Source organism: Xiphias gladius, chromosome 10 (genome assembly GCF_016859285.1).
Source record: "Xiphias gladius isolate SHS-SW01 ecotype Sanya breed wild chromosome 10, ASM1685928v1, whole genome shotgun sequence".
Lineage (NCBI taxonomy): Eukaryota > Metazoa > Chordata > Actinopteri > Istiophoriformes > Xiphiidae > Xiphias > Xiphias gladius.
The window spans coordinates 18,298,781-18,319,483 of NC_053409.1; the positions used below are offsets into that span (position 1 = coordinate 18,298,781).

Sequence of the window (20,703 nt, forward strand, 5' to 3'; positions counted from 1 at the left end):
ACTCGTTTTGGAATCACGGATCATTTAATTTGTTGAATCTTCACAGTTATCTGAGGAGAAAAGTGGCATCCATTGCCAACAGAGGGCCATCAGATTCTTTAAATTTCAACATACAATTATTGGACAACGAGAGGTCTTTGGATAATATTTCAGAATAATAGGATATTGGGGTTACAGTATAAGACACGTAATTGAACACATGATAACTTGAATAAGGAGTCAAAACTGAGAAAAAAAATCGTAATTCAAGTGGGTAAAAAGAGGTTTTCTTTACGTGAAAAGAGAAGGTATGTGTCACACTCCTCGCAGACAAAGAGATAAAATAGAGAAAAGGAAAAGGACACTTCAGGATTTGGCAGCCTTTCCTGTAACACTGAGACTCGACAGCCTCCTATGGTGAAAAATTTTAAAGCAGAGACCTGGGGCATGGAAAGTAACAGAGACAGAGTGATTCAGTGAAAGTGAATGGCTCTGACTCTCCTACCCATCACTGAAGGGGGGAGAGGTTGGGGGGGGGGGAAAAAGAGCAGGGAAAGGACGGAAAGGGGGGGAAATGACTGGCGACTGTGTGGGAAGAGAGAGAGAGAGAGAGAGAGAGAGAGGAGGGGCTTAAAAAGTATGAACTTGTGTATGATTTAGCTGCAGGAAGCATTAAGAGGGGAAAAGACTGCAAACAGGACGTGGTTTACTCACTCTTCTAGGCTTTACTGAGGACGAGTCGCCTCATGGCTTCTCAGAGTGTGACTTTTTCCACTGGGTCACACTTTTTCTAGTGCGCTCCTTCACTCCTCATACTGGTCCTGTTAATAAAAAAAATCCGGAGCATTCAGCTTGAACCCGTGCTGTTTTTTTTGTTTTGTTTTGTTTGCTTTTTTTTTTTGCTTTTTTTTTTTTCTGTGCGTAATTTCTATCCAGGGTCGAAAAAAAGGCGACACCACAACAACACGCGGACGAGGAATCAGGACTGAAATCAAACGAACCGGGGGAAAATGAAAGCCGTCCTGGATCTCTGCTTGATTTTCCTCATGCTGCACACTCCCGGCGTGCTGTCCTTGTCCACACGTAAGTTGCACACAGATGTCCACCGATGCGCAGAGTCGTGGTCTTGCTGGGGAAGGGTTTTGGTTTGGGTAGGCTGGGGTTTTTTTTGTTTTGTTTTGTTTTGTTTTGGGTTTTTTTTTGGTCCACTCAGATCAGTTTAATCCATGTGTCACCCAAAGATCTTAGTGTAAACAGAGCCGTGTGACACTGTCCTGTTCGGGCAGGCATGAGTTCAAAGATAAAAAACCTGTGCAAAACTGGATTTCGACAGTAGTGCTACACATTTTGGAAGGTTTTTAGTCTATGCAAACATTACAGAAAAAAACTACAAGCCTTGATAAGGATATTCCAGGAAGATATATCAGTGATCTGTGATATCCTATGGGACAAAAAATAAATAAATACTATTTCATAATGCAAGCATGAATATGGCAGAATATGAAAGGAAAATTGTAGTGATATTAAATGGGATAAAAATGCTAAAGGATCATTTTAACTGCTCTGGAGAGGAACACAGATATAGGGTTTCCATAGGGGGATAAAACTGACAGAAGATTCTGTAAATCCCATCCAGGGACATACATGAATCACGGATATCATTCATTGGGTAATTCTGTATTTATAATATATTTCCAGTCTAAAATAATTTAACAGATTATTTTCTAAACTGGCTTAATTAATAAGGGAACACTTGCTCAGGACATACTGGATCCACTCAGGTTGATTTCTCGACACAGTAAAAAGGACAAATGCCACTTGGTTCAGCTGAAAGCTCCTGTTATTGATGTGCTCCTGCTGAAGTATATTGGTTGTATCCCTGCAGAGAGAACTTATCTCCCAGGAGGCCGAATTTCAACAAGTCAGGCCATAATTCGTTTAACACATGGAGAGCATGGGGGCTTTACGAACCGCAACAAAACAGTGACATCATTTGCTCGGGTTTTGGAGAATGTTAACTGGCAGCTTAATGCACAGTAACATAAATAAATCAAAGTTATGTCCGCTTCCCCTATTAAGTGGCTGGATTAGTTTTTATGGTGAGCCCAATGGCATAGAACAGCTCCTCACAGAGGATCTCCTGTTGTTCATCCTGTTTGAAAGGTGCTAATAAAAGAAAGTATAGTCACACGGGCTTAAAAGAGACAACGAGCCTTGATCGTAAACTGCTCTGCTGTTTATTATAGACCCTAATTGGTCTTTACTGTTTTATTCACTGTAATAATGGATGGTGCTTCCCCTTCCCTCAGTGTGCTGTGGTTTACAGATGCTATTGAAATAAAACAGCTTAAATGTGGAACTTTCTTACTACGGATAATTAGTTTATAGTGCAGCTCGTGATCCCATAAAGTCCAAATTTATATGTCCTGTTAGCATATAACAGGACTCCAAAATACATAAAAGCCCATAAACCTGAAACCAACTTCTCATATCCACATTTCCCATTTCTCCTGCCTGTGCTTCCCCTACTTGACGTCAGACCCGATAAACTCTCCTCTCTCCAGATAAGCGCATCAGTTAAATCCCTAAAATGTAAATCTATAAAAACAAAACGAAAAAAAACATCCGCCGCTTTCCCCTCGATCTCCTTTCAGATGGCATCGCACAGCTCACTGTGACCTAATGTTGCGTGACTTCTTCCACTTGGCTCATCTGCACTTGCCCCTCAAAATGTTCCACATGTACGTCTATTGTACAGCAGACAAAGTATAGACTGTCTCTCAACTGTTGCATGGATGACTGGGGAATAAATAGTTCTTTAGAAACAGGAGGGGATGTCATGTACCTTTGAAGACTGACAGCTTAAACAAGGGGGTGTTCTCAGTCCATCACAGACATTCATGTGAGGCCTCCTGCTCATGCTGAAACAAAGATTAAACCCCTGTCCTTGCTCTCAGTTGAACTCGGCCAGTAACTCCGTCTTCCACTGTCATAGGGTTAAACTTACTCCCTGCCCTGCTCAGCGCTGTGCTGTGCTTCGAGCAGCCTCGGCCTCTCCCAACAAATACAAAATTTTACAAGCCATTTCCTCCAGTGAGCATGTTGAACAGAGACAATAAACAGCAGTAATTGTGCCTATCCCCGTAACGTTTGAACTGCGAAGGCAGGGTTGTGAGAGGGCTTCACACCCCGCTCCAGGGAGATGCCCTGTCCTCAATGCCCGGAACACATAAACACTGATTGTTATTCAGCTGGATCAGCATATTATTGGCTAATCACGTCCCCCTTTGGTCCGCCGTATCTGGTGACAAAGACAACCAGCCTCTTTGCTCGTGTTTGTTTGCATTCCTGTGTGTGCACAAATGTGTGGCAGTGTTGTGTCAAAGCTGGAGATAGGCTTACGATATTAATACCGCTTTGTAGTTACAGTCGAATTAACTTGTTCAAAGGCGGCTCCTCCATGAAGGACCGCGCAGTGTCTGTCAGCGTAAGGTGGCCGGCAGCTGGATAGATGTGGCCCTGGGCGCAGATTGGTGGTGGTCTGACAAAGTCTAGACGTTCTCACTCACTGCTCAGTCATTTCTGCATTGACATCATCTTACATACATGTTTTTCGTGGTTCTGTTTACTTGGGTTGGCAACATTTTTAAACAAACCTGTGATCTGAAGAAAATAAACCTCTTCTTTTCTCTTCTCTCCCTTCTCTTCTTGTCTCGTCTCCTATGTGTTGCTGTATTCATTCCTGCTCATTTTTTGTTTCCTTCTGGCGCTTTGTTCACCTGCAGTGAGAGCAAAAGCTTCTCCGCTGTTTGCTTGTCAGCTTTGTTACGCTTTATTAATTGTTTTGTATTGATTGTGATCCAGATGTTTCCAGAGGCCTGAAAACAAATTACATATAAAACATCTCAGCAAGACAATTCAGCCACACAAAGCTGCCGTCATACACAGACGCAGTAACAGAAACATTCACTAATATCATAAAAAAATAAGTAAAGTAGAAGCCCCCACAGAAATGAATATCTTCAACTAAAATCTGTTTTGCAGTTTGCGACTTGTGTGGTTGCCATGTTTTACTCGATTAAAAACCGAAAACCACAGGAAAATCAGCGCAGAGCCATAAAGAATTACAGTACGACAAGTGAGAGGAACAAATTCAGACAAGAACTGATGAAAAAAAGTGAGGGAAATGAAAAATGGCAAACAAAACTATAAAAATGAAATCGCCAAAATTAAAACCAAAACTTTTAACGGTTAGTCTTTAACAAAGAAGTTTATGTATGTTTTATCCCCAAATAGTGCTTGTTTTACATCTTTGACAACCATGTCATGCCTTTTCTACGGCATGTCGCACATTTCTCAGTTGATTTTGAGCCTTTCTGCACGTTACTTTAGTTCAGCATGAAAATCAACCTGCAGAAACTCTAGGTGATCCACTCTACTGAACATTTCACATCAACTTTACTTTTTGTCAAAAGTGATATTATCATGAAGCAGGAAGTGTTTTGAAACTCTTGCCGGTGCATTCGAGGTCACTCCACCGTCTGAGATTTCAGAGTTACCTTCATGATTCTACAAATGACTAAATTCACATCATCTTTGTCATGACATCCGTGTAAACTTTGTCCTTGCTGTTTGCCTCCTGAATTTGATGACACATTTTAGCTCACGAATGCAGTAGTTTAGATGCCAAATCTTGAATGTGACAGCGAATTCATCCTCCTCAGCTTGGTTTTTCCAAAGTCTAGAGTCTCTGAAAGGGTTACTCCAGTGATTTACTGTTTTATGTCACGTCCATAGAGTGGGGGGAAAAGACTAGATTAAAAAAAGAATTTCCTCACTTCACCTCCTAGTAGGGGTAAAGCTCCAAAAATAACTAGATTCCATGATGCAACGCAGTAGTGTCTTTCATCAGACCCGTGCCTGGTAAATACTTGCATCTTTCCAACGCCACATCTCCAGTTTGTAAAGGCTTTCTGTCCAATATTTCCAAATTATCTGTCCAATAAATGTGAAGCCAAACTGAAGATAACCTGATGATATCACTATGACATCCTCAGTAGACAGCATCTACTCTGCACCAATCGCCATGTGAAGATATTTTTTGTCATTAAGCGTCGCCCTCTATTATCCATCTCCTTCTGCGCTCCTCCAGATGTAGCAATCATCTACCCTCAGGACCCGGTCCTTCGCATGGGGTCTAACCTGACCGCCAGCTGCTGGGTCCACCCCGACCTCGGCGTCCACGCCAGCTCTCTGTTCTGGACGCTGAACGGTCAACAGCTGCCCAGCTCCCTCTACAGAGTGCTGAGCCCGACCAACCTCAGTGTGGCGCTGGCCGGACTCAACGCCTCCAGGCAAACATCTGGAGACAACCTGGTTTGTCACAACCACAAGGGACACATCTTGGCTGGCTCCTGCCTCTACGTTGGGAGTAAGCTGACGTTCATCAGTGGTTGCAGTGCTGTACATGATTTAAAGTCATGTAGAAATGTGTTATTTCCCAAGTATTTTGCTTAGGTGTCCAAGATACCTTTTAACTGTTTTTTTTTTTTTCATTTGCCTCTCTACTTCACTGTGAGGAGGTGTTGAAGTAGCTTATTAACATTTAAAACAAAGTGCAGGAGAGGACTGAAAAGGAAATGGAAATAAAGTGAAACAACAAGGAATTAGTGGGTAGATTTTTAAGTGTCCCTACACAATCGTGGCCATATTTTATGTTTAATATTCCTTCCTTCAGGCCCAGTGAGAGGCCTCCATGAGTGCGCCACTGTGAGACACTCTGACCACCTGTGTGGTCCATTACTTGCACTATCACTCATTGGGCGTGGGTCTGACATTTTACACAGACACACACACACACAGACACACACAGACACACACGCGCGCACACACACGTACGTTTGCACTTCTATACTTATGAGGGCCAGTATTTACAAAATGCATTGCCTGCCCCTGAGGTTTTTTTTTTAATTATTATTTTTACAGGGAACTTTATTGGGTAATCTTGTTCATGTGGTAACTTTATTTTCTTGAGGTGGAATCCTTACCTTGAAGAAATAGCTTGCCATTTGAGGAAATAGGCTAATTTGTTTTCGTGCTGACAGTTAGATGAAAAGATTAATACCCCTCTCATGTCTTATAAGATAAATATAAAGTTATGGCCAGCAGTTGGTTAGCTTAGCTTAGCATAAAGACTAAAAAACTTCCAAGAGTCTTATTTTCACTGTTGGTTTGCCACAGTCCAGCACACATCCCCAGTAAAACCACAACTAGTCATTGTTACACCTTTTTTGTACAGAATAAACAAACAAGATATAATGTGTTACTTGGTGAACTTTGGCGGTGCTGGCAGGCAGATTTTGTTAGCCTTGGACAGAGCCAGGCTAGCTGCTTACTCCTGTTTCCAGTCTTTATGCTAAGCTAAGCTAACGAAGCTTACTGCACAGACATGAAAGTGGTATCATTCTTTATATCTTAAGAAAACAAGAAAACAAATGTGTATATTTTTCAAAATGACAAACTATAAACCTAATAGTGCCCAGAAAGTTAAAACCAAGCCTAAAAAGATAATTGTAGTTGTTTTTTTTTTTTTTTAAATCATATGTTTGTGGTTTTTGACAGCATTTCTATCAGTTATGACACGATTGTACTCACCAAAGTCAATCCTGCAGTCTGGGAACCCAGCATCATTGCTATTACAAAGTCCGACTATCCGGGCAAGAAACACAAGCAATCAGATGATCAGACAGGTTGTAGACAAGATTATCTAAACCTTTTTTTTGGTAAAACCCAAAGTGAGCGCACTGAGTATCTTGGTAACAATCCCTCATTGCACAGGAAAACTCAACTACTGCTACTACGACAAGTACGTTGGGTCAACGTTGAACCAGAAAGTTGTAAAGGTCTGTAAACTGTGATGGGTGCTCACAGAAGACATTTTGGGTAATAATTTTACCATTTGCCCATTTGCTGTTTTCTCATCAAAATAAGTTTGTTTAAAACCTGTTGTCGTGTGAATGCTCGTGTTTCTTGCCCCATCCAACTTTTTTTTGTAATGTCTCCATGTTACCAAATTTCAGCAATTAACTGGATGAATACCATCTTATTATTACCAATAGGAATGATGACTGAAGCTACTCAAATAAGACCCAAGGTAGGATAAACTGGAATTATCCTTTAACCGTCAAACAGCCCTTTGGAGAAATGAGGACCACATAACTCTCCACAACCCACTCTCAAGATCTAAAATTAAAAATGGTCATTACAAAGTAGAAGCGCGCACACACACACACACACGCACACAAACGCGCACAAGCACACACAGACACACACACGCACTGTGTGCTACCTTTGTTCCTCCTTTTCTTGCAGTTCTTACACACAGAAAAATACATGACATTATGTAAGACCCTGAGATGTGAAGAGATGAAAAATGACTTTTGAGGAATCGAAAAAACGTAACCAGAATCACGTTCACAGACACACACCCACGAACACACACACACACACACACACACACACACACACACACACACACACACACACAAGGAGCTGCAGTCGGGATCTTAATCTCTGCGACACTGGTGTTGAGCACCCTGTGTTCTGAGAGAGGAGGAATGTTGGCAGGGATCCCGAGTCTGACCAAATCAGACGGTACACACACACATACACACGCAACCACACACACACAGACACACACAGACACAGACACAGGCACAGGCACACACACACACACACACACACACAGACACACAGACACAGACACAAGCACACACACACAGACCAATTAAGAAAGAAACACCAATTTCTGAGGAACATCACTAGTGGGTGAATTACACTCGAGAGGAAGGGGCTGAAGTAATGGCTGGAGGTAACTTTGTACCCTCACTGACCCTATGTCTCTCCTCCACCTTCTCTGTCTCCCTTCTTCCTTTCTCTTCCTCCTGTTGTTATCTAACTTCTCTTTCTCTCGGTCCTCCTCTCATCCTTCCTCACCCATTTCTCTTCTTACCCCTCTCTCCCTCTCCTTCCATCTCTCCCTCTTTCTGTTCCAGTGCCTCCCGAGAAGCCGGTCAATCTGACCTGCTGGTCCAGGAACACCAAAGACCTGACTTGCAGCTGGGCTCCAGGAGGAAGAGGAGAGACCAACATTAGCACCCGGTACACACTCAAGTACAAACTCAGGTATGTACACACTCTCCAGCTACACTAAGAAAAAATCTTGGCAAGTCATTTAATCCATAATGGAATTTGAAAATCAGCCTTTTTTATAATAAAGTTATAATGCTTAGGATTTCAGGCCTGGTTGATTTTACAACACTCATGGTTACTGATGGTCAAGCAAGTATGATTTAATACTACAGCAAACATTTCTTGAGCGGCTACATCATCAGAAATGCAACAAAAATCACCTGGCGTATCTGTTTACAGTGCAGTAAAACGTCTTTGAATGGAGTTGGCTCAGTCAGTCTATTAACTGCAGTTTTCCATGCAAAGCAGAGCACTTTAAAAGGAGCGTCACCTGAAACTCTAAATCTAATTGTTCACTGTGGCTGCTCCTTCTTTTTTCATTACTCCCTTGCAAAAATTAAAAATGATCCACTGACGAAAAATGCCAAAAATGTCTGTTGTCCCGCTTTGTAACTTTAGACACTTTTCATTGCAGTTGTGCTCAGCACTAACTTCACCGACAATACAATGTGTTTCTTGTGATGGCTTCAAATTAAAATCCCTGGGTTTTGCCACTTAATACAGTTCAGACACAGCGTCAGGAGAGTGAACAGTTAACAGTGGGGCTGAAATCAATGAGATAAAAATTAAAAACAGTAACACTGGATTACATGCATGCATCGTTTTTGGTGAAAACCTTGTGCGCTGAATCTTAATCTTAATAACAATAAAGACTAATATATAGTAACAGAATGTAAATACATTGGATATAAAAAGAAAGCTAACCAGCAACCATCAATTTTTATCAGCTAGAACAATGATTATTGCTAGCAGATTGGAATCAGTGGGATCTAGCTAGCTAATTAAGCTAAAGTTAGCTTCATGAGTTGGCTGAAAAAACTTTGTTTGGCCGACTGAAAAATATAAGATCTCACTGTTCTTTTGTTGTAAACATAACCCTGTTTGGCTGCTTAGCTTACATACCTGTTCTTATTTTCAAACAGTATGTTTTTACTCATAACATTACAAGAAAAAAGACTAACCGATGTGTTTGGCACATGTAACGCTATCTCTGGTAACATGTGTGGCTGGAGTTGCCGGAGTATAAACGTCCTCCAATCCAAAAAAGAGCAGCAGCTGCCATTACCCTGAACTCTGTTAAAGTAGCTTCCACGAAATCCTTCTGCACAGTTGGGGAATATTACACATTGGATGCGCTCGCTGTAAATGAGGATTTCTTTCTGCCACCTGTATCCCACAAAATAATTTGGTTAATGATGTGCTCCTTACGTGGAAGTAATGCTTGGTTACGACTGTGAGTAGTTAGCCATATAGCCGGGCATGCTAACGACTGCAACAGAGCAGATAACCGCACTGTTGAATTAATTTCTTACAATTTTGAACTTGTGTTTAGGCTTTAAGAAGACACCACCCTCCAAACTCTTCAGTATATTTTACTACAGCCCCATGACCACTCCTTCAACATGTGGAGAAATCTTAAGGTTGTGAAGCTGGCCATGCCTAGTTAGGGTTGCTAGGCTAATTGGACAATTGGAGAGAAAGGGTTTAGCAAACGGTCAATTGATAGCATTTCTGAGTAGCCTAACTTATTCCGAAAAGTACAACATGTAAAGACATGTAGTGACTATGCCATAGGCCTGTAAATGAAGGGAGTGAAAACCAAGAAAAAACAACATCCTTGTGTCCAAATGGTTAAACTTCCAACCTGGTGAGTTTCCACAAAAGCAGCATTCAAGAATTTTTTTTAATGATACTGACATGCCTCAAAAAAGCCCCAGAAACAAGTTAGAGTAGAGCTGGAAAAAAGACAAAATACTGTATCTCTTTGACAGACCTCATTTTAAGAAAAATAACATCAGTGTAAGCCAGAGGGTGAGAGCCTTTCATCAGTAAAAACTCAAATTTCATGAGAATTAGGGTTTTCATCTGGGAAAGATACATTTTCGAAAAATGAGCTTCAGATGGGATGTAAGAGATCTGTTTACATTTTTTTTTAAAAAGATAATTAAATCAACAATTTAAAAACACAAAAAAGGAAATGACTGACCAGCAGTGCCCACAGGCATGCCAACTGCAAGGCAATCTCTTACTGGAGTCGAGATGAGTGTAAATAAGGACTTAATAAAACCACTATTGCCAGATAAGCTCTTAACTAGTAAAACATCATCCCAGAAGTTTTGCGTCACATTTGTTATTCAAGGATATTGAATACTGTCCAAAGCTATTTCGGTATTTTCTGTTTTCCTCCCAGGTGGTATGGTAAGGAGAAGGAGTGTGAGGATTACACTCATACGCAGCCTTACTCCTGCAGCATCACCCGGGATCTGCACCTCTTCACACCCTATGAGATCTGGGTGGAGGCCTCCAACCAGCTGGGACAGGCTACTTCTGATGTCATCACCCTTGACATCCTAGACGTGGGTGAGTGTGAGAAGAAGTGAACCTTGACCCTGTTTCTTTTTAGACCTTAGATCCCAGTGTCAATGAGCCCCCAGGCTGTAATCTAGAACAGCGGATACCGACCTTTTAGGCTTGTGAGCCTTAAAAGTGGAGAAATATCTCCCTGCAACCCTGTCATCGCAGATTCTTACAGCTTGTGAGAAATTAATCCAGTGAGGGATTTTGTGGTTTTCCCTTCTCTTTATTTGACTCGCCATTAGCTTTTTTTAAAGTGGTTGCTAGTCTTCCTGGGGTTTGCTTAAAATAATACAAATAAACAGCAGCCTAAAATCAGTATCCAAGGAAAGGCACTGATACACCAAACAGAGCATAAACATCAGAAATTAAAGGATAAACCATATAAATTATACAATTATGACAAAAAACTATAAACACTTAAAAAAAGTAACCAAACCAAAACAAAATCTATTTCAAATTCATCAGTTTTGCTCCTGTATAAATCTAATGTCTGTAGAGAGAAGTGTCCCATTTGTCAACTTTGGCTAAACTAATCCAGACTAACATGATGTTAGGCGGTTAAAATGATCATGTTGATTCTCATCGAGCTAACTGGGCTCTTGGAATGCAGTTGAAGGATTGATTTGTTTATCTTAGTAGTAGTTCATTTAAAGGAATAGTTATACATTTTGGGAAATACACTTATTCACTTTCTTGCAGAGAGTTAGATGAGAAAATCAATACCAATGTCATGTCTCTGTATTAACTTTGGAGCTAAAGCAGGGAGGGATTTAGCTTAACATTAAAACTATAAGCAGGAGTAACTGGCTGGACGGAACATAAAAAGATGTCTTCCAGGACCTCTACATCTTAGTAATTAACAAGTTATAGCTTGTTTTTTTAATCTCTACAAAAACTTTGGTTGTTACATCACTAATTAGTGGTTTTACAGGGGGTTATGTGCCAGATTTTGTCGTGGTAGCAGCAGTGACTTCAAGTTTGCACAGATATGCATTGGTATCAATCTTCTAAACTAACTCCACAGAAATAAAAATGTCAGTTTCTGGTTTCAAGGGATTAACATGCTGCAACCTGCCTGGTGAGCAGCTTTCGTAGGAACGAATGGAGTGCCGTCTTGAAACATTGTATCCCGTTTCTTAATAAACCCATGCAGCTGGGCGCAATGACATCCAGCAGTCGTCACTGTAAAGTTAACAGGCAAACAGCAGAAAGTTTAGATTGCTTGAACGGATAAAACAAAAAAAAATAAAAGAAAATAAAAAGTAAGAAAAGAAAAAAAAGAATCATTTCGTAAAGCTGATTCACTTTTTCTCAACCCTTTAAACCACGTGATGTGAAACATAAAATAAAACCATGGAACTTTATTTTAAATTATAGTGGAAATCCCAATGTTGCACAGGACATCTAAAATATTTACTTCCGATAAATGGTGCCACGCTAAAAAATACACAGTTGAGTCGTTCTTTTGCACATTTCTCCCAGTATAAACATCCTATAGATTTAACAAAGAGCTGGAATAAGCTGATACAGAATATATATGTTGAATAAAATTATTTAATAACAGTAAAACTAATTAAAGGGGAGACGAGGGGGAACACTGTATGTTAAGCAGGTCATTATTACACCTATTTCTCATCTCATGATCCCTCAGATTTATCTTGTGACCCACAGGTTGGGAACCATGAGTGACTTCAGCTTTAGCCCCAAACGGGTATCTTTAAAATGTTGTAGCAGAAGAATATCACTTGGCTTTACAACTTCATCTCTTTTATTCCTACAGACAGGACATTGGCTTGAGTTCTGTGGCTTCTGGCTTTTGGAGAAAGTTCACAAGCTCTCATCCAGCCTCACACTGATGGGAACTGAGCAGTGTTCCCTTTTAAAGCTTTGTTATGTGGTCTGTTGCGTAGCTTAGCTTAGTGCGGTTTAAGCAAACGGAGCATGCAGCGAGACAAAATTCTTCTCTTCTCTCATTATCCCCCAAAAACACACACACTCATACACACATAAATGCCCACACCTTGACAGGCATAGGTGTGTGACGCATGGAAACACCCTCTCTTTTGATGAGCTCGTTTTCTCTTTACTTACGCACACTGGACACACAGACCGAAACACACTCACACTCACACACACACACACACACACACACTCTCACTCACACACACACACACACACACACACACACAGAAAACACTTGCTAACCCCCTTTTATGAAGTGTTGGAATGTTCCACACTGATCCTCGAACCTAATCCCGTCTCCGAGCTGGCTGCAGACCCCAGACGCCTGAGGAGTTTGGGCTTTCAGGCTTTAAGACTTGGACCTGACATAGCACAATCTGATTAGCTTGGAACTCTTCACCTGTCCACTCCTAACATGCTCCTGACAGTGTCGTGGAAATGTAGACGAGTCTAAACCCTATAAATTTCAGCGGTCAACACGTCACTGTCGAGGAAACAAGTGTCCACCAAACTATAGTCCCTTTCCATTCCCTAATGTATGCACGCACGCACACACGCACGCACCTGTTTACACACCCTGAGGGCAGGGCAGGGCAGGGCCTGCTAACAGTATAGAAACCGAGAGGCAGGCAGAGTCTTGGCAGTTTCTGGACTTGTGTGTGCGTTTTTTTACCTCTTAGGTTGCCCTTGTCATTCCTTTCCGTCAAGTCATTTCCACAACAGCAGAAGGACGTCGTAAAACACACCTGCGTGCTCGAGCCGCCGTGAGTCACTGACAACAATGGTCATGTGCAATCAGTTATGAAGGCGAGGCAGAAACACCTACAGTTTTCTCTGCATTCTTAAGTCACGGGGAGCCCGCTGAACCAAGGGACTAGAGGTAACGTGTATTGGTGTCTCACTCTGGAGATGAGGATGTGTTGAGGAATGACGACATATGTTAACAATGATTTATCTGTAATTAGTCATGTCTCATTGACTTTTATTGCTAAATACATATAACATACAGGATTAAAACATTTGCTGTCATCACAATCTTTATTACAAATACCATTTAAAACCATCCCACGGAAGTCAAGAGCAGCTGTGGTTGCAAATGATCTTATATTTAAATTAATTATCTCATTATTGTAGGATATCTTTAGTTTTCTTGTCAACAGGATTATTATCATGAAAAAACAAGAAGGACATGGAAGATCTTGTCATCTCAAAATAAGATTGAAACTGAACACATTATTATGAAACCTGTAGTCTGGCTTTCCCAATTAAATGTAGTCAAATTTAGAAAATGCTATATATGCTGTGAGACCTCATACTTTAAGTTAGTTAAGTTACATAGGTAAAGTAACGTATATGCAGCTTTTCTACAAAAAGCACTGACCTTTAGCGCCTTATCTCAGAGTTCAGATAAAAGACACAAAATCACTACAAAGAAATGCTAAACAAGAGGCAAAACGACCAACAAGATATGCAGAACTATCACAAAGAGATGCAAAATGACCAAAACGGGATGGAAAACCACCACTAACGGTTGTGTCATTTGAAGTTGTTTCGTGTCTCTATCAGTTTGGGGGGGTCCTATACAGATGGCGTGGGGGGCCGTTTTTTTCATAATCTGTCCATGATCTCCACTGTGCTGAGATTTTTTACCAGAGCTTTAAACTGTGATTTTCTCATTTTCTCTCCACTTTTGTGTTAAAAATAACTTTTTAAATCACCCACAAGTACTGTCTAAATTAACACATTATGTGTTATTTTAGAAAGAGTCACTGGTTCCATTTCGTGTCAACTCGCACTTTTTCCCTCCACTGAATCTTTCCCATCTTCTTCTCTCCCCTGGGTCGTCTTGTGTGTTTACTGGTAAGTGATGACATTATGAAAAGGAACAGAGGGTGATACTGAAATGAGCTCAAAAGCCCAAAACAAAATGCGAAGAAAATTAAAATAACTGTCAACACGTTTGTTTGTTGAAAAGATAATCGTTGTCAGATGAAAAAGACTCTTCCAGCTCACACAAGTCAAGTTTTCAGAAACATGACGGCACTCGGAGACCCCAAACCTCCTTCAACGTGCTCTTACACATAAAGATATCAATCCTACCACTTAAAATTTGAATTGAATGGATTTCTTAACCTTGCAAACATAACCTCCAGATGTAGAAAGTAGCATCTAAGCTATGGATTTTTGCAGCCGTGGCTAGAAAATGACAAACTGGGCCACCTGTCCACCAGAAGTTTATCATTACGTTCATAGGATAGAAATAAACTTTTCAATAGATGTATGTTAAATTAAAAATACCCCAGTTTGTGCCTCTCATGAAATCACTGTACATTTGAGATTTTGCGCTAATGATTACATTACATTAGATACAAGCTACTTTTTTTTTTTCTTTGATTTTTTTAAAAATAGATAGAAATACAACAGATTTCCGGGAAGCACTTAATCTTTTTTGAATTGAATGTAATCACGCGACTCTACAGTTCCCCCTAGCTCTGGGAGCTTTTTAGCGTCTTTCAGCTAATTTCGCAGATTTTTGATTTTACAACTTTGCTGTTTTGGTTCACTCTCGCCGCTCTCATCATCCTTGCTCCCAACTGAAGAAGGCAGCCGTTTTCAGCGAGAAAGCTCTGATGAACCGACCATAAGCTATTCTGCCCGGCATCAAAGTACATACAGCCAAAGCTAGCGACTAACTAGTCAACAAAGTGGAGCATTTAGTAGCTAAAGAGGAAGCTATTTCCTTCGGGAGAAACGCAACTCCACTAACTTTTATCTGACCAACTCTGGAAAACCCAAAGATTTTTATTTTAATCTTATAGAAAACAGCAAATACTCACATTCGAAGTAGTTGGTTTGATGTTTTTTTTTTTTTTCCCCCAAGAGTCCTGCTCTTGATGAGATCTTCTTACTTAATTACCCGCTCCATCTCCTCTTCCCCCAGTGACCACGGACCCTCCGTCAGGTGTGACCGTGAGCCGTGTCGGGCAGTTGGAAGACCAGCTGAGTGTTCGATGGGAGGCCCCGCCCGCTCTCAAAGACTTCCTGTTTCAGGCCAAATACCAGATCCGCTACAGACTGGAGGACAGCCAAGACTGGAAGGTAAAGGACAAGGACACACGGTTAAAAGGACAAGTTATAGGGATATATCTGTTCTCTTTGTCTCTCGCGCTCAAACAGATGTACATCACTGTCCCAGCTGTTTCTCATCCTCATGCTGTAATCACCTCTAATCTAGTCTGATTGAAGCCTCCTCTGCCAGATGAGTTAATAGTTGAGCCGGTCAAAAATGTTCATAAGTCATAAATCTAGCAGTCGGGTTCTGATCGGGAGAATAACACAGGCCAGGACCACTGTGTAGACCTCTATTTAAGCTTTTAATGAATGAAAAACACAGTGTATAACCTTCAGCCATGCAGACGGTGCTTTCCAGAAATGACTTGCGTCCTCTGGGTAAGAGTGAAGATTCTCCAGTAATTAAGGGGGAATTACACAGATGTAACATAAGCAAGTCTTTGCTCGCAAAGTGGAAAAAGAAAAGAAGGGGAGTGGAGAGGCAGCGGAGGGATGAGTCCGTTTCGAAGGAGGAGAGAGGAGACTTAAATCCAAGTGGCTTTTAGGGTTTGGTGGTGAAGACAAAATGCAGAACCGGCCTTAATCATGAGGTCATGCTGGGGAATGGAAGGATACATCTCAGCTGTTAATGTCTTCAATATGGCTGTAAAAATGCGCAGCCGTAACTTCCCCACGTCACATCATTAGCCCTCTGATGCCTGAGATATCCATGTTCTGTTTTCTGTTTGGAGTCGCTCTTAACAAGTGTTTACAGACTGACTGCCAGAGAAAGTAGGGACTATTAGACAAGATTATTAACGGCAGTGTATGTGCATGTTTCGTTCCCTGTGTCTGTTTGCCTGCTTTTATTTTTGCTTTCTGTATGTTTGTATGAGTACCTATGCTCCTGTGTGTGTGTGTGTGTGTGTGTGTGTGTGTGTGTGTGTGTGTGTGTGTGTGTGTGTGTGTGTGTGTTCAAGTATATCTGGCTCTGTAAAAAGTGATAGAGAGCAGATTTTACCCTGCAAGCATAATTCCATTAAAATGTACAATGTGGTGTGCATGCATGTTTAGTTGTGTATGTGGTTGTTTTTGTTTTAGTTTATGCCCATTGGTTTTTAATACTGTGGTTAGACCTCCAGTCCTCAACTTTTCTTTGTTTGTGACTTGTTTTGGGTTTTTTTTTTTTTTCGTTTAGGTGATGGATGATGTCGGGAACCAGACTTCATGTAGACTGGCTGGACTGAGACCTGGAACCGTGTATTTTGTTCAGGTATGGTCTAATTGAGCGCATGGATACGTGTGTCCAAGTGTATGATAATGTTCTCCTGAGTTGGCCTGTCTTTCAGAGTTTAAAATGTTTTATTTTCTCCAGGTCCGCTGCAACCCTGTGGGCATTTATGGCTCTCGCAGGGCTGGAATCTGGAGCGAGTGGAGCCATCCCACTGCTGCATCCACGCCCCACAGCGGTGAGCGCACGCACACGCACACACACACACACACAAACACATGCACACACACAGTGCGTGTACGAAATTCATCTCAGTTCTCCGTTTTTTGTTTTTTTTTTGTACAGCCTTTTGGTCCATTTTAAGAAGCAATTTATATCACTAAAATTTGTTTCATATCATATCACCACATATCCCACAGTTCTTTCCCCACTGCTGGAAACTGGCAACCTCACAGAAGAAGAAGAAGCTGGTGCTGTTTTACCCTTCTTGTTCAATCTTGAAGCCTGTTTTGTATAATATCATTTGGAGCAAATACGTGGTCAAATAAAGTCAAATCAAACTAAATCAAAAATTATTGTCCAACCAGACATTTCAAAATAAAACCAGACTTTGATTATGTAATGTTCTAGTTGCACTGGGTGTATACAAAGGGCTTCACAAAAGAATGATGAAAAGACCTATAAAGGAGAGTGAACAAAATTTGATCCGTTGAAAGCCCATTGATTGTCTGACCCACTTGTGCTGTTTGCCCTACTGGATGTTGTAAAGTTGTGGCTGCTCAGACCTTAGCAATGGAACTATTGAGTAAATGTTATCATAACTGATAGGAATTACGGCCACAATAATGAAAACACAGTTTTGAAAAATACACTTGAATTTTCCTTCAAGGGTTTCCCAGATCTTTCCATGAAAGTCAAGAATATTGGCTAAAGTACCAGACCGGATCAGGGTTTGCATCATTCAGCGCCTGAACATTTCCAGGTGGAATGTAACTAGAGTACTGTACTTCAGCATATTTTTAGGTACTTTATTTGAGTACTTCAATACTTAATCCTACTCCTTCGTTACATTTCGGGGGGAAAAATGTTGTTCTCATGACTCCATAAAATGTATCTAACGGCGATAGTTACCAGCTACTTTTTCTTCTGCAGAACAATTACTTTTCATTTTTGTATATCTGACTTAAATTCTGCTGATAATTTTTCTGTACTTTTACTCGAGACCAATGTTCTCACTCAGTCTCGCTCTTTGTCTCCCTCCCTCCCTTCTCTTCTCTTCCTGCAGAGCGGCTGATGTCGGGCTCCTGCGACTCCAAGTCCAGCGGCGACTCCAACTCCACCCTGCGCAGGGAGCTGAAGCAGTTCTTCGGCTGGGTGCGGAAACACGCCTACGGCTGCAGCAGCATGTCCATGAAGCTGTACGACCAGTGGAGAGTGCTGATGCAGAAATCCCACAAAGCTCGCAACCAGGTAGGTAAGCATCGCTAATGCAGGGATGACGCACATGCAGGCACACATACATATTCAAATCTAAACCACAGACACGCACACAGACATGTGCTGCACACACCAAGTAAAAAGAGTCTGTTCTATAAAAGCTGATTTGTAACAGATTTTGTCTTCTAATGTAGGTTCTCCAAGGGGATAAATCCTAGCACATGCTGCTTTTACAAGCAGAAAACAAGTCAAGAAAAGAACTTAGTGAGTGTGATCTGTGCTTTTATCTGTGTGTGTATGAGAAATGAGAAAGAGATTGTATTCGTATATGGGAATTGTAAAGACAATTTGTTGCGGACATTTTGTGCGGATACCAGCGATGGATGTGAGAGGACATCCAAAGGAAAACGACGGGATTTTCTTCCTTCATACATATTTTCCAGTCGCAATGAGCACTGTTTTTGCCTGAAAAGCTGCAGTTGGGAAGGGCTGAGAAGGTGGACTCGTCGCGGACATCCTGGTGTCATGTGGTCTACTCTGCTTTCACCATGGACATTGTAGCATGAATAACTCGGACATCAGTAAAGGTGTTTGACATGTACCTGCTCTAAACGGGCACGGAGGTTGTCAAAGCAGATCCAAACAAAACAGCAATGTTGACGAAGCATCTACAGGTCTTCTGTGACGTTTTTGGGGTTTCTCCTGTGGATTCAAGGCACCACCTAGTGGCTGTTCACCATTTGTAGATACTCCAATCAGAGCTTTCACTGTGCTCCTGATGTAAAAAGAAAATAATAACAAATGATCATTCAGTATTTCTAATCCATTCTTTGTTATATAAGTTGATAATGTACCAAACTGGTTCACCCAGGATTCCTCTGTTTCTGACATGATGGTGTTTGTGTACGGAAACGTTTCACTGCCTTTATTTTTGTACTGAATTGTACCAGCATATTTAAAACTGTGTAAAGTTATGTTTTGTTTCTTAAGTTATGTTTAGTTAGTAAAGAAATATCAGTGACTGAAGTTGTTATCGACCTCTAATTAAAGAGAGAGTTGGGAAATGACTTGTATGCAGTCTGAGCAGCAATTTCTGTGGCTGAATGGATAATATGAATACAAAATAGCATTTTCTCTTCACCCCCCCCGAAATTTGCCGAACGCATGAGAGAACATGTGAAATCTAGACTAATAGTATATGATGGAAAGTCTAGTCAGTATTTTTGCTGTATTCAGATTTCTGTATTAAGTCTTTACTTAGTGTAGTAAGAGTAGTAAAAGATAATACATTTATATTATTTTCCATATTTTGTAGGGAAAGATGTCCTCCCTGAAAAGAGCAGAAACTTCTCATTTTAACCTTTTACATTAGACCTCTTTTTAGGACCACGTGGGTGCCTACAAACTGCGCTGCACTGACATCTCCCTCACGAATGTATTGGTTTTTGTCACCTGTCAAGGGTGGGACAGTTTACACCCTTTATCATTTTTATTAGTTAACTGATTTTGGAGACATCATGTTATTCTCAAAATAGCTCCACTCAACATAAACCTGAGCAGATGTTTGATTAGTAACTGAAAACCCTGCATGGGTGTGCAGGGCCTTTAAAAGTAAATGAGAAGGCACTCTGCTCAGGCCAAAGCCATTTTAGATTACTCTATTTTTTTTGTTTGTTTGTTTGTTTTATTGATCAAAAGCCTGGTAACTTTTTAATCTGCAAATGGATCCAGAACAACGTCAAAATACACACAGTGGTGTCGGGCAATCATGCTCATTGTGCACGCTTGCTGAATTCTGGGGATTGTAGCGTTTAGGGGTAAATTCATCAGATCTTGCACGTGATCGTGCGCATGTCATCTAAGTTTGATTGCAATTACCAAATCCCAAGCCCACAACATTTTAACAACCGTATAAAAATATGGATCTCCATATGGAATGTGAGATTATCCAAAATGTCTAGGTGTGGCAAAAAAGAGCTCAGTAAAAAAAAAACGCTTTCAATGGTGAAGGTTTATGTGCACAAACAGACATAAGATGCCACGTGCCAGCCTTGTGGCGGCGCTATAAATCGCACGTCCTACCTTTCCACTCCTGCTAACAAACTGAAAAACAATCAGGAGTGAGGGCAATAAAAAAGGTGAAATCTCTGAGAAATACTTTCCCCCATGAATCCACGTCGAACACCGCTTCCTGGATTGTCTCACAGTTTATCAGGGAAACTTAAGACACTGGTTGTGTATCTTGTCAGTGCCTGGCCGTGCAGCGAGTTCCTCTCCTGCGGGTGACACGGCAGGAGTCTTGTTACCGAGCCTGCGACCACTCAGAGTCACTGGTGCTTAATATTTAACCAGTGTGAGTTCTTTTTTTCTTGGTCATGGCTCTGCACTAAAGGCTTTAGTTACCTCTGTGCTCAGGGATAAAATTAGGAGAATGA

The 20,703-nt window shown here is 41.1% G+C and overlaps 1 protein-coding gene across 2 annotated transcripts; it reads left to right on the forward strand.

The window, feature by feature from the left end:
* Window positions 1–608: 608 nt before the first annotated feature.
* crlf1a (cytokine receptor-like factor 1a) lies at window positions 609–19,335 on the forward strand. Of its 2 annotated transcripts, none has more exons than XM_040138159.1 (9): window positions 609–1,062; window positions 5,132–5,410; window positions 8,034–8,163; window positions 10,421–10,590; window positions 15,491–15,648; window positions 16,799–16,873; window positions 16,976–17,069; window positions 18,117–18,305; window positions 18,463–19,335. In XM_040138159.1, the coding sequence occupies exons 1-9, from the start codon at window positions 990–992 to the stop codon at window positions 18,477–18,479; spliced, it is 1,185 nt and encodes a 394-aa protein (XP_039994093.1). In that variant the 5' UTR covers window positions 609–989; the 3' UTR covers window positions 18,480–19,335. The 2 variants fall into 2 exon arrangements, with proteins under 2 accessions (XP_039994093.1, XP_039994092.1); XM_040138158.1 differs by having other exon boundaries at window positions 18,117–18,301.
* Window positions 19,336–20,703: the final 1,368 nt, after the last annotated feature.

What these genes read in the sequence shown, in the direction of transcription:
- crlf1a (XM_040138158.1), top strand. Translation starts at nt 990, where the DNA reads ATGAAAGCCGTCCTGGATCTCTGCTTGATTTTCCTCATGCTGCACACT. An exon ending in CCTTGACATCCTAGACGTGG is followed by an intron (nt 10,591 to 15,490) that starts GTGAGTGTGAGA and finishes CTCTTCCCCCAG; the next exon opens with TGACCACGGACCCTCCGTCA. An exon ending in CCCACAAAGCTCGCAACCAG is followed by an intron (nt 18,302 to 18,462) that starts GTAGGTAAGCAT and finishes CTTCTAATGTAG; the next exon opens with GTTCTCCAAGGGGATAAATC.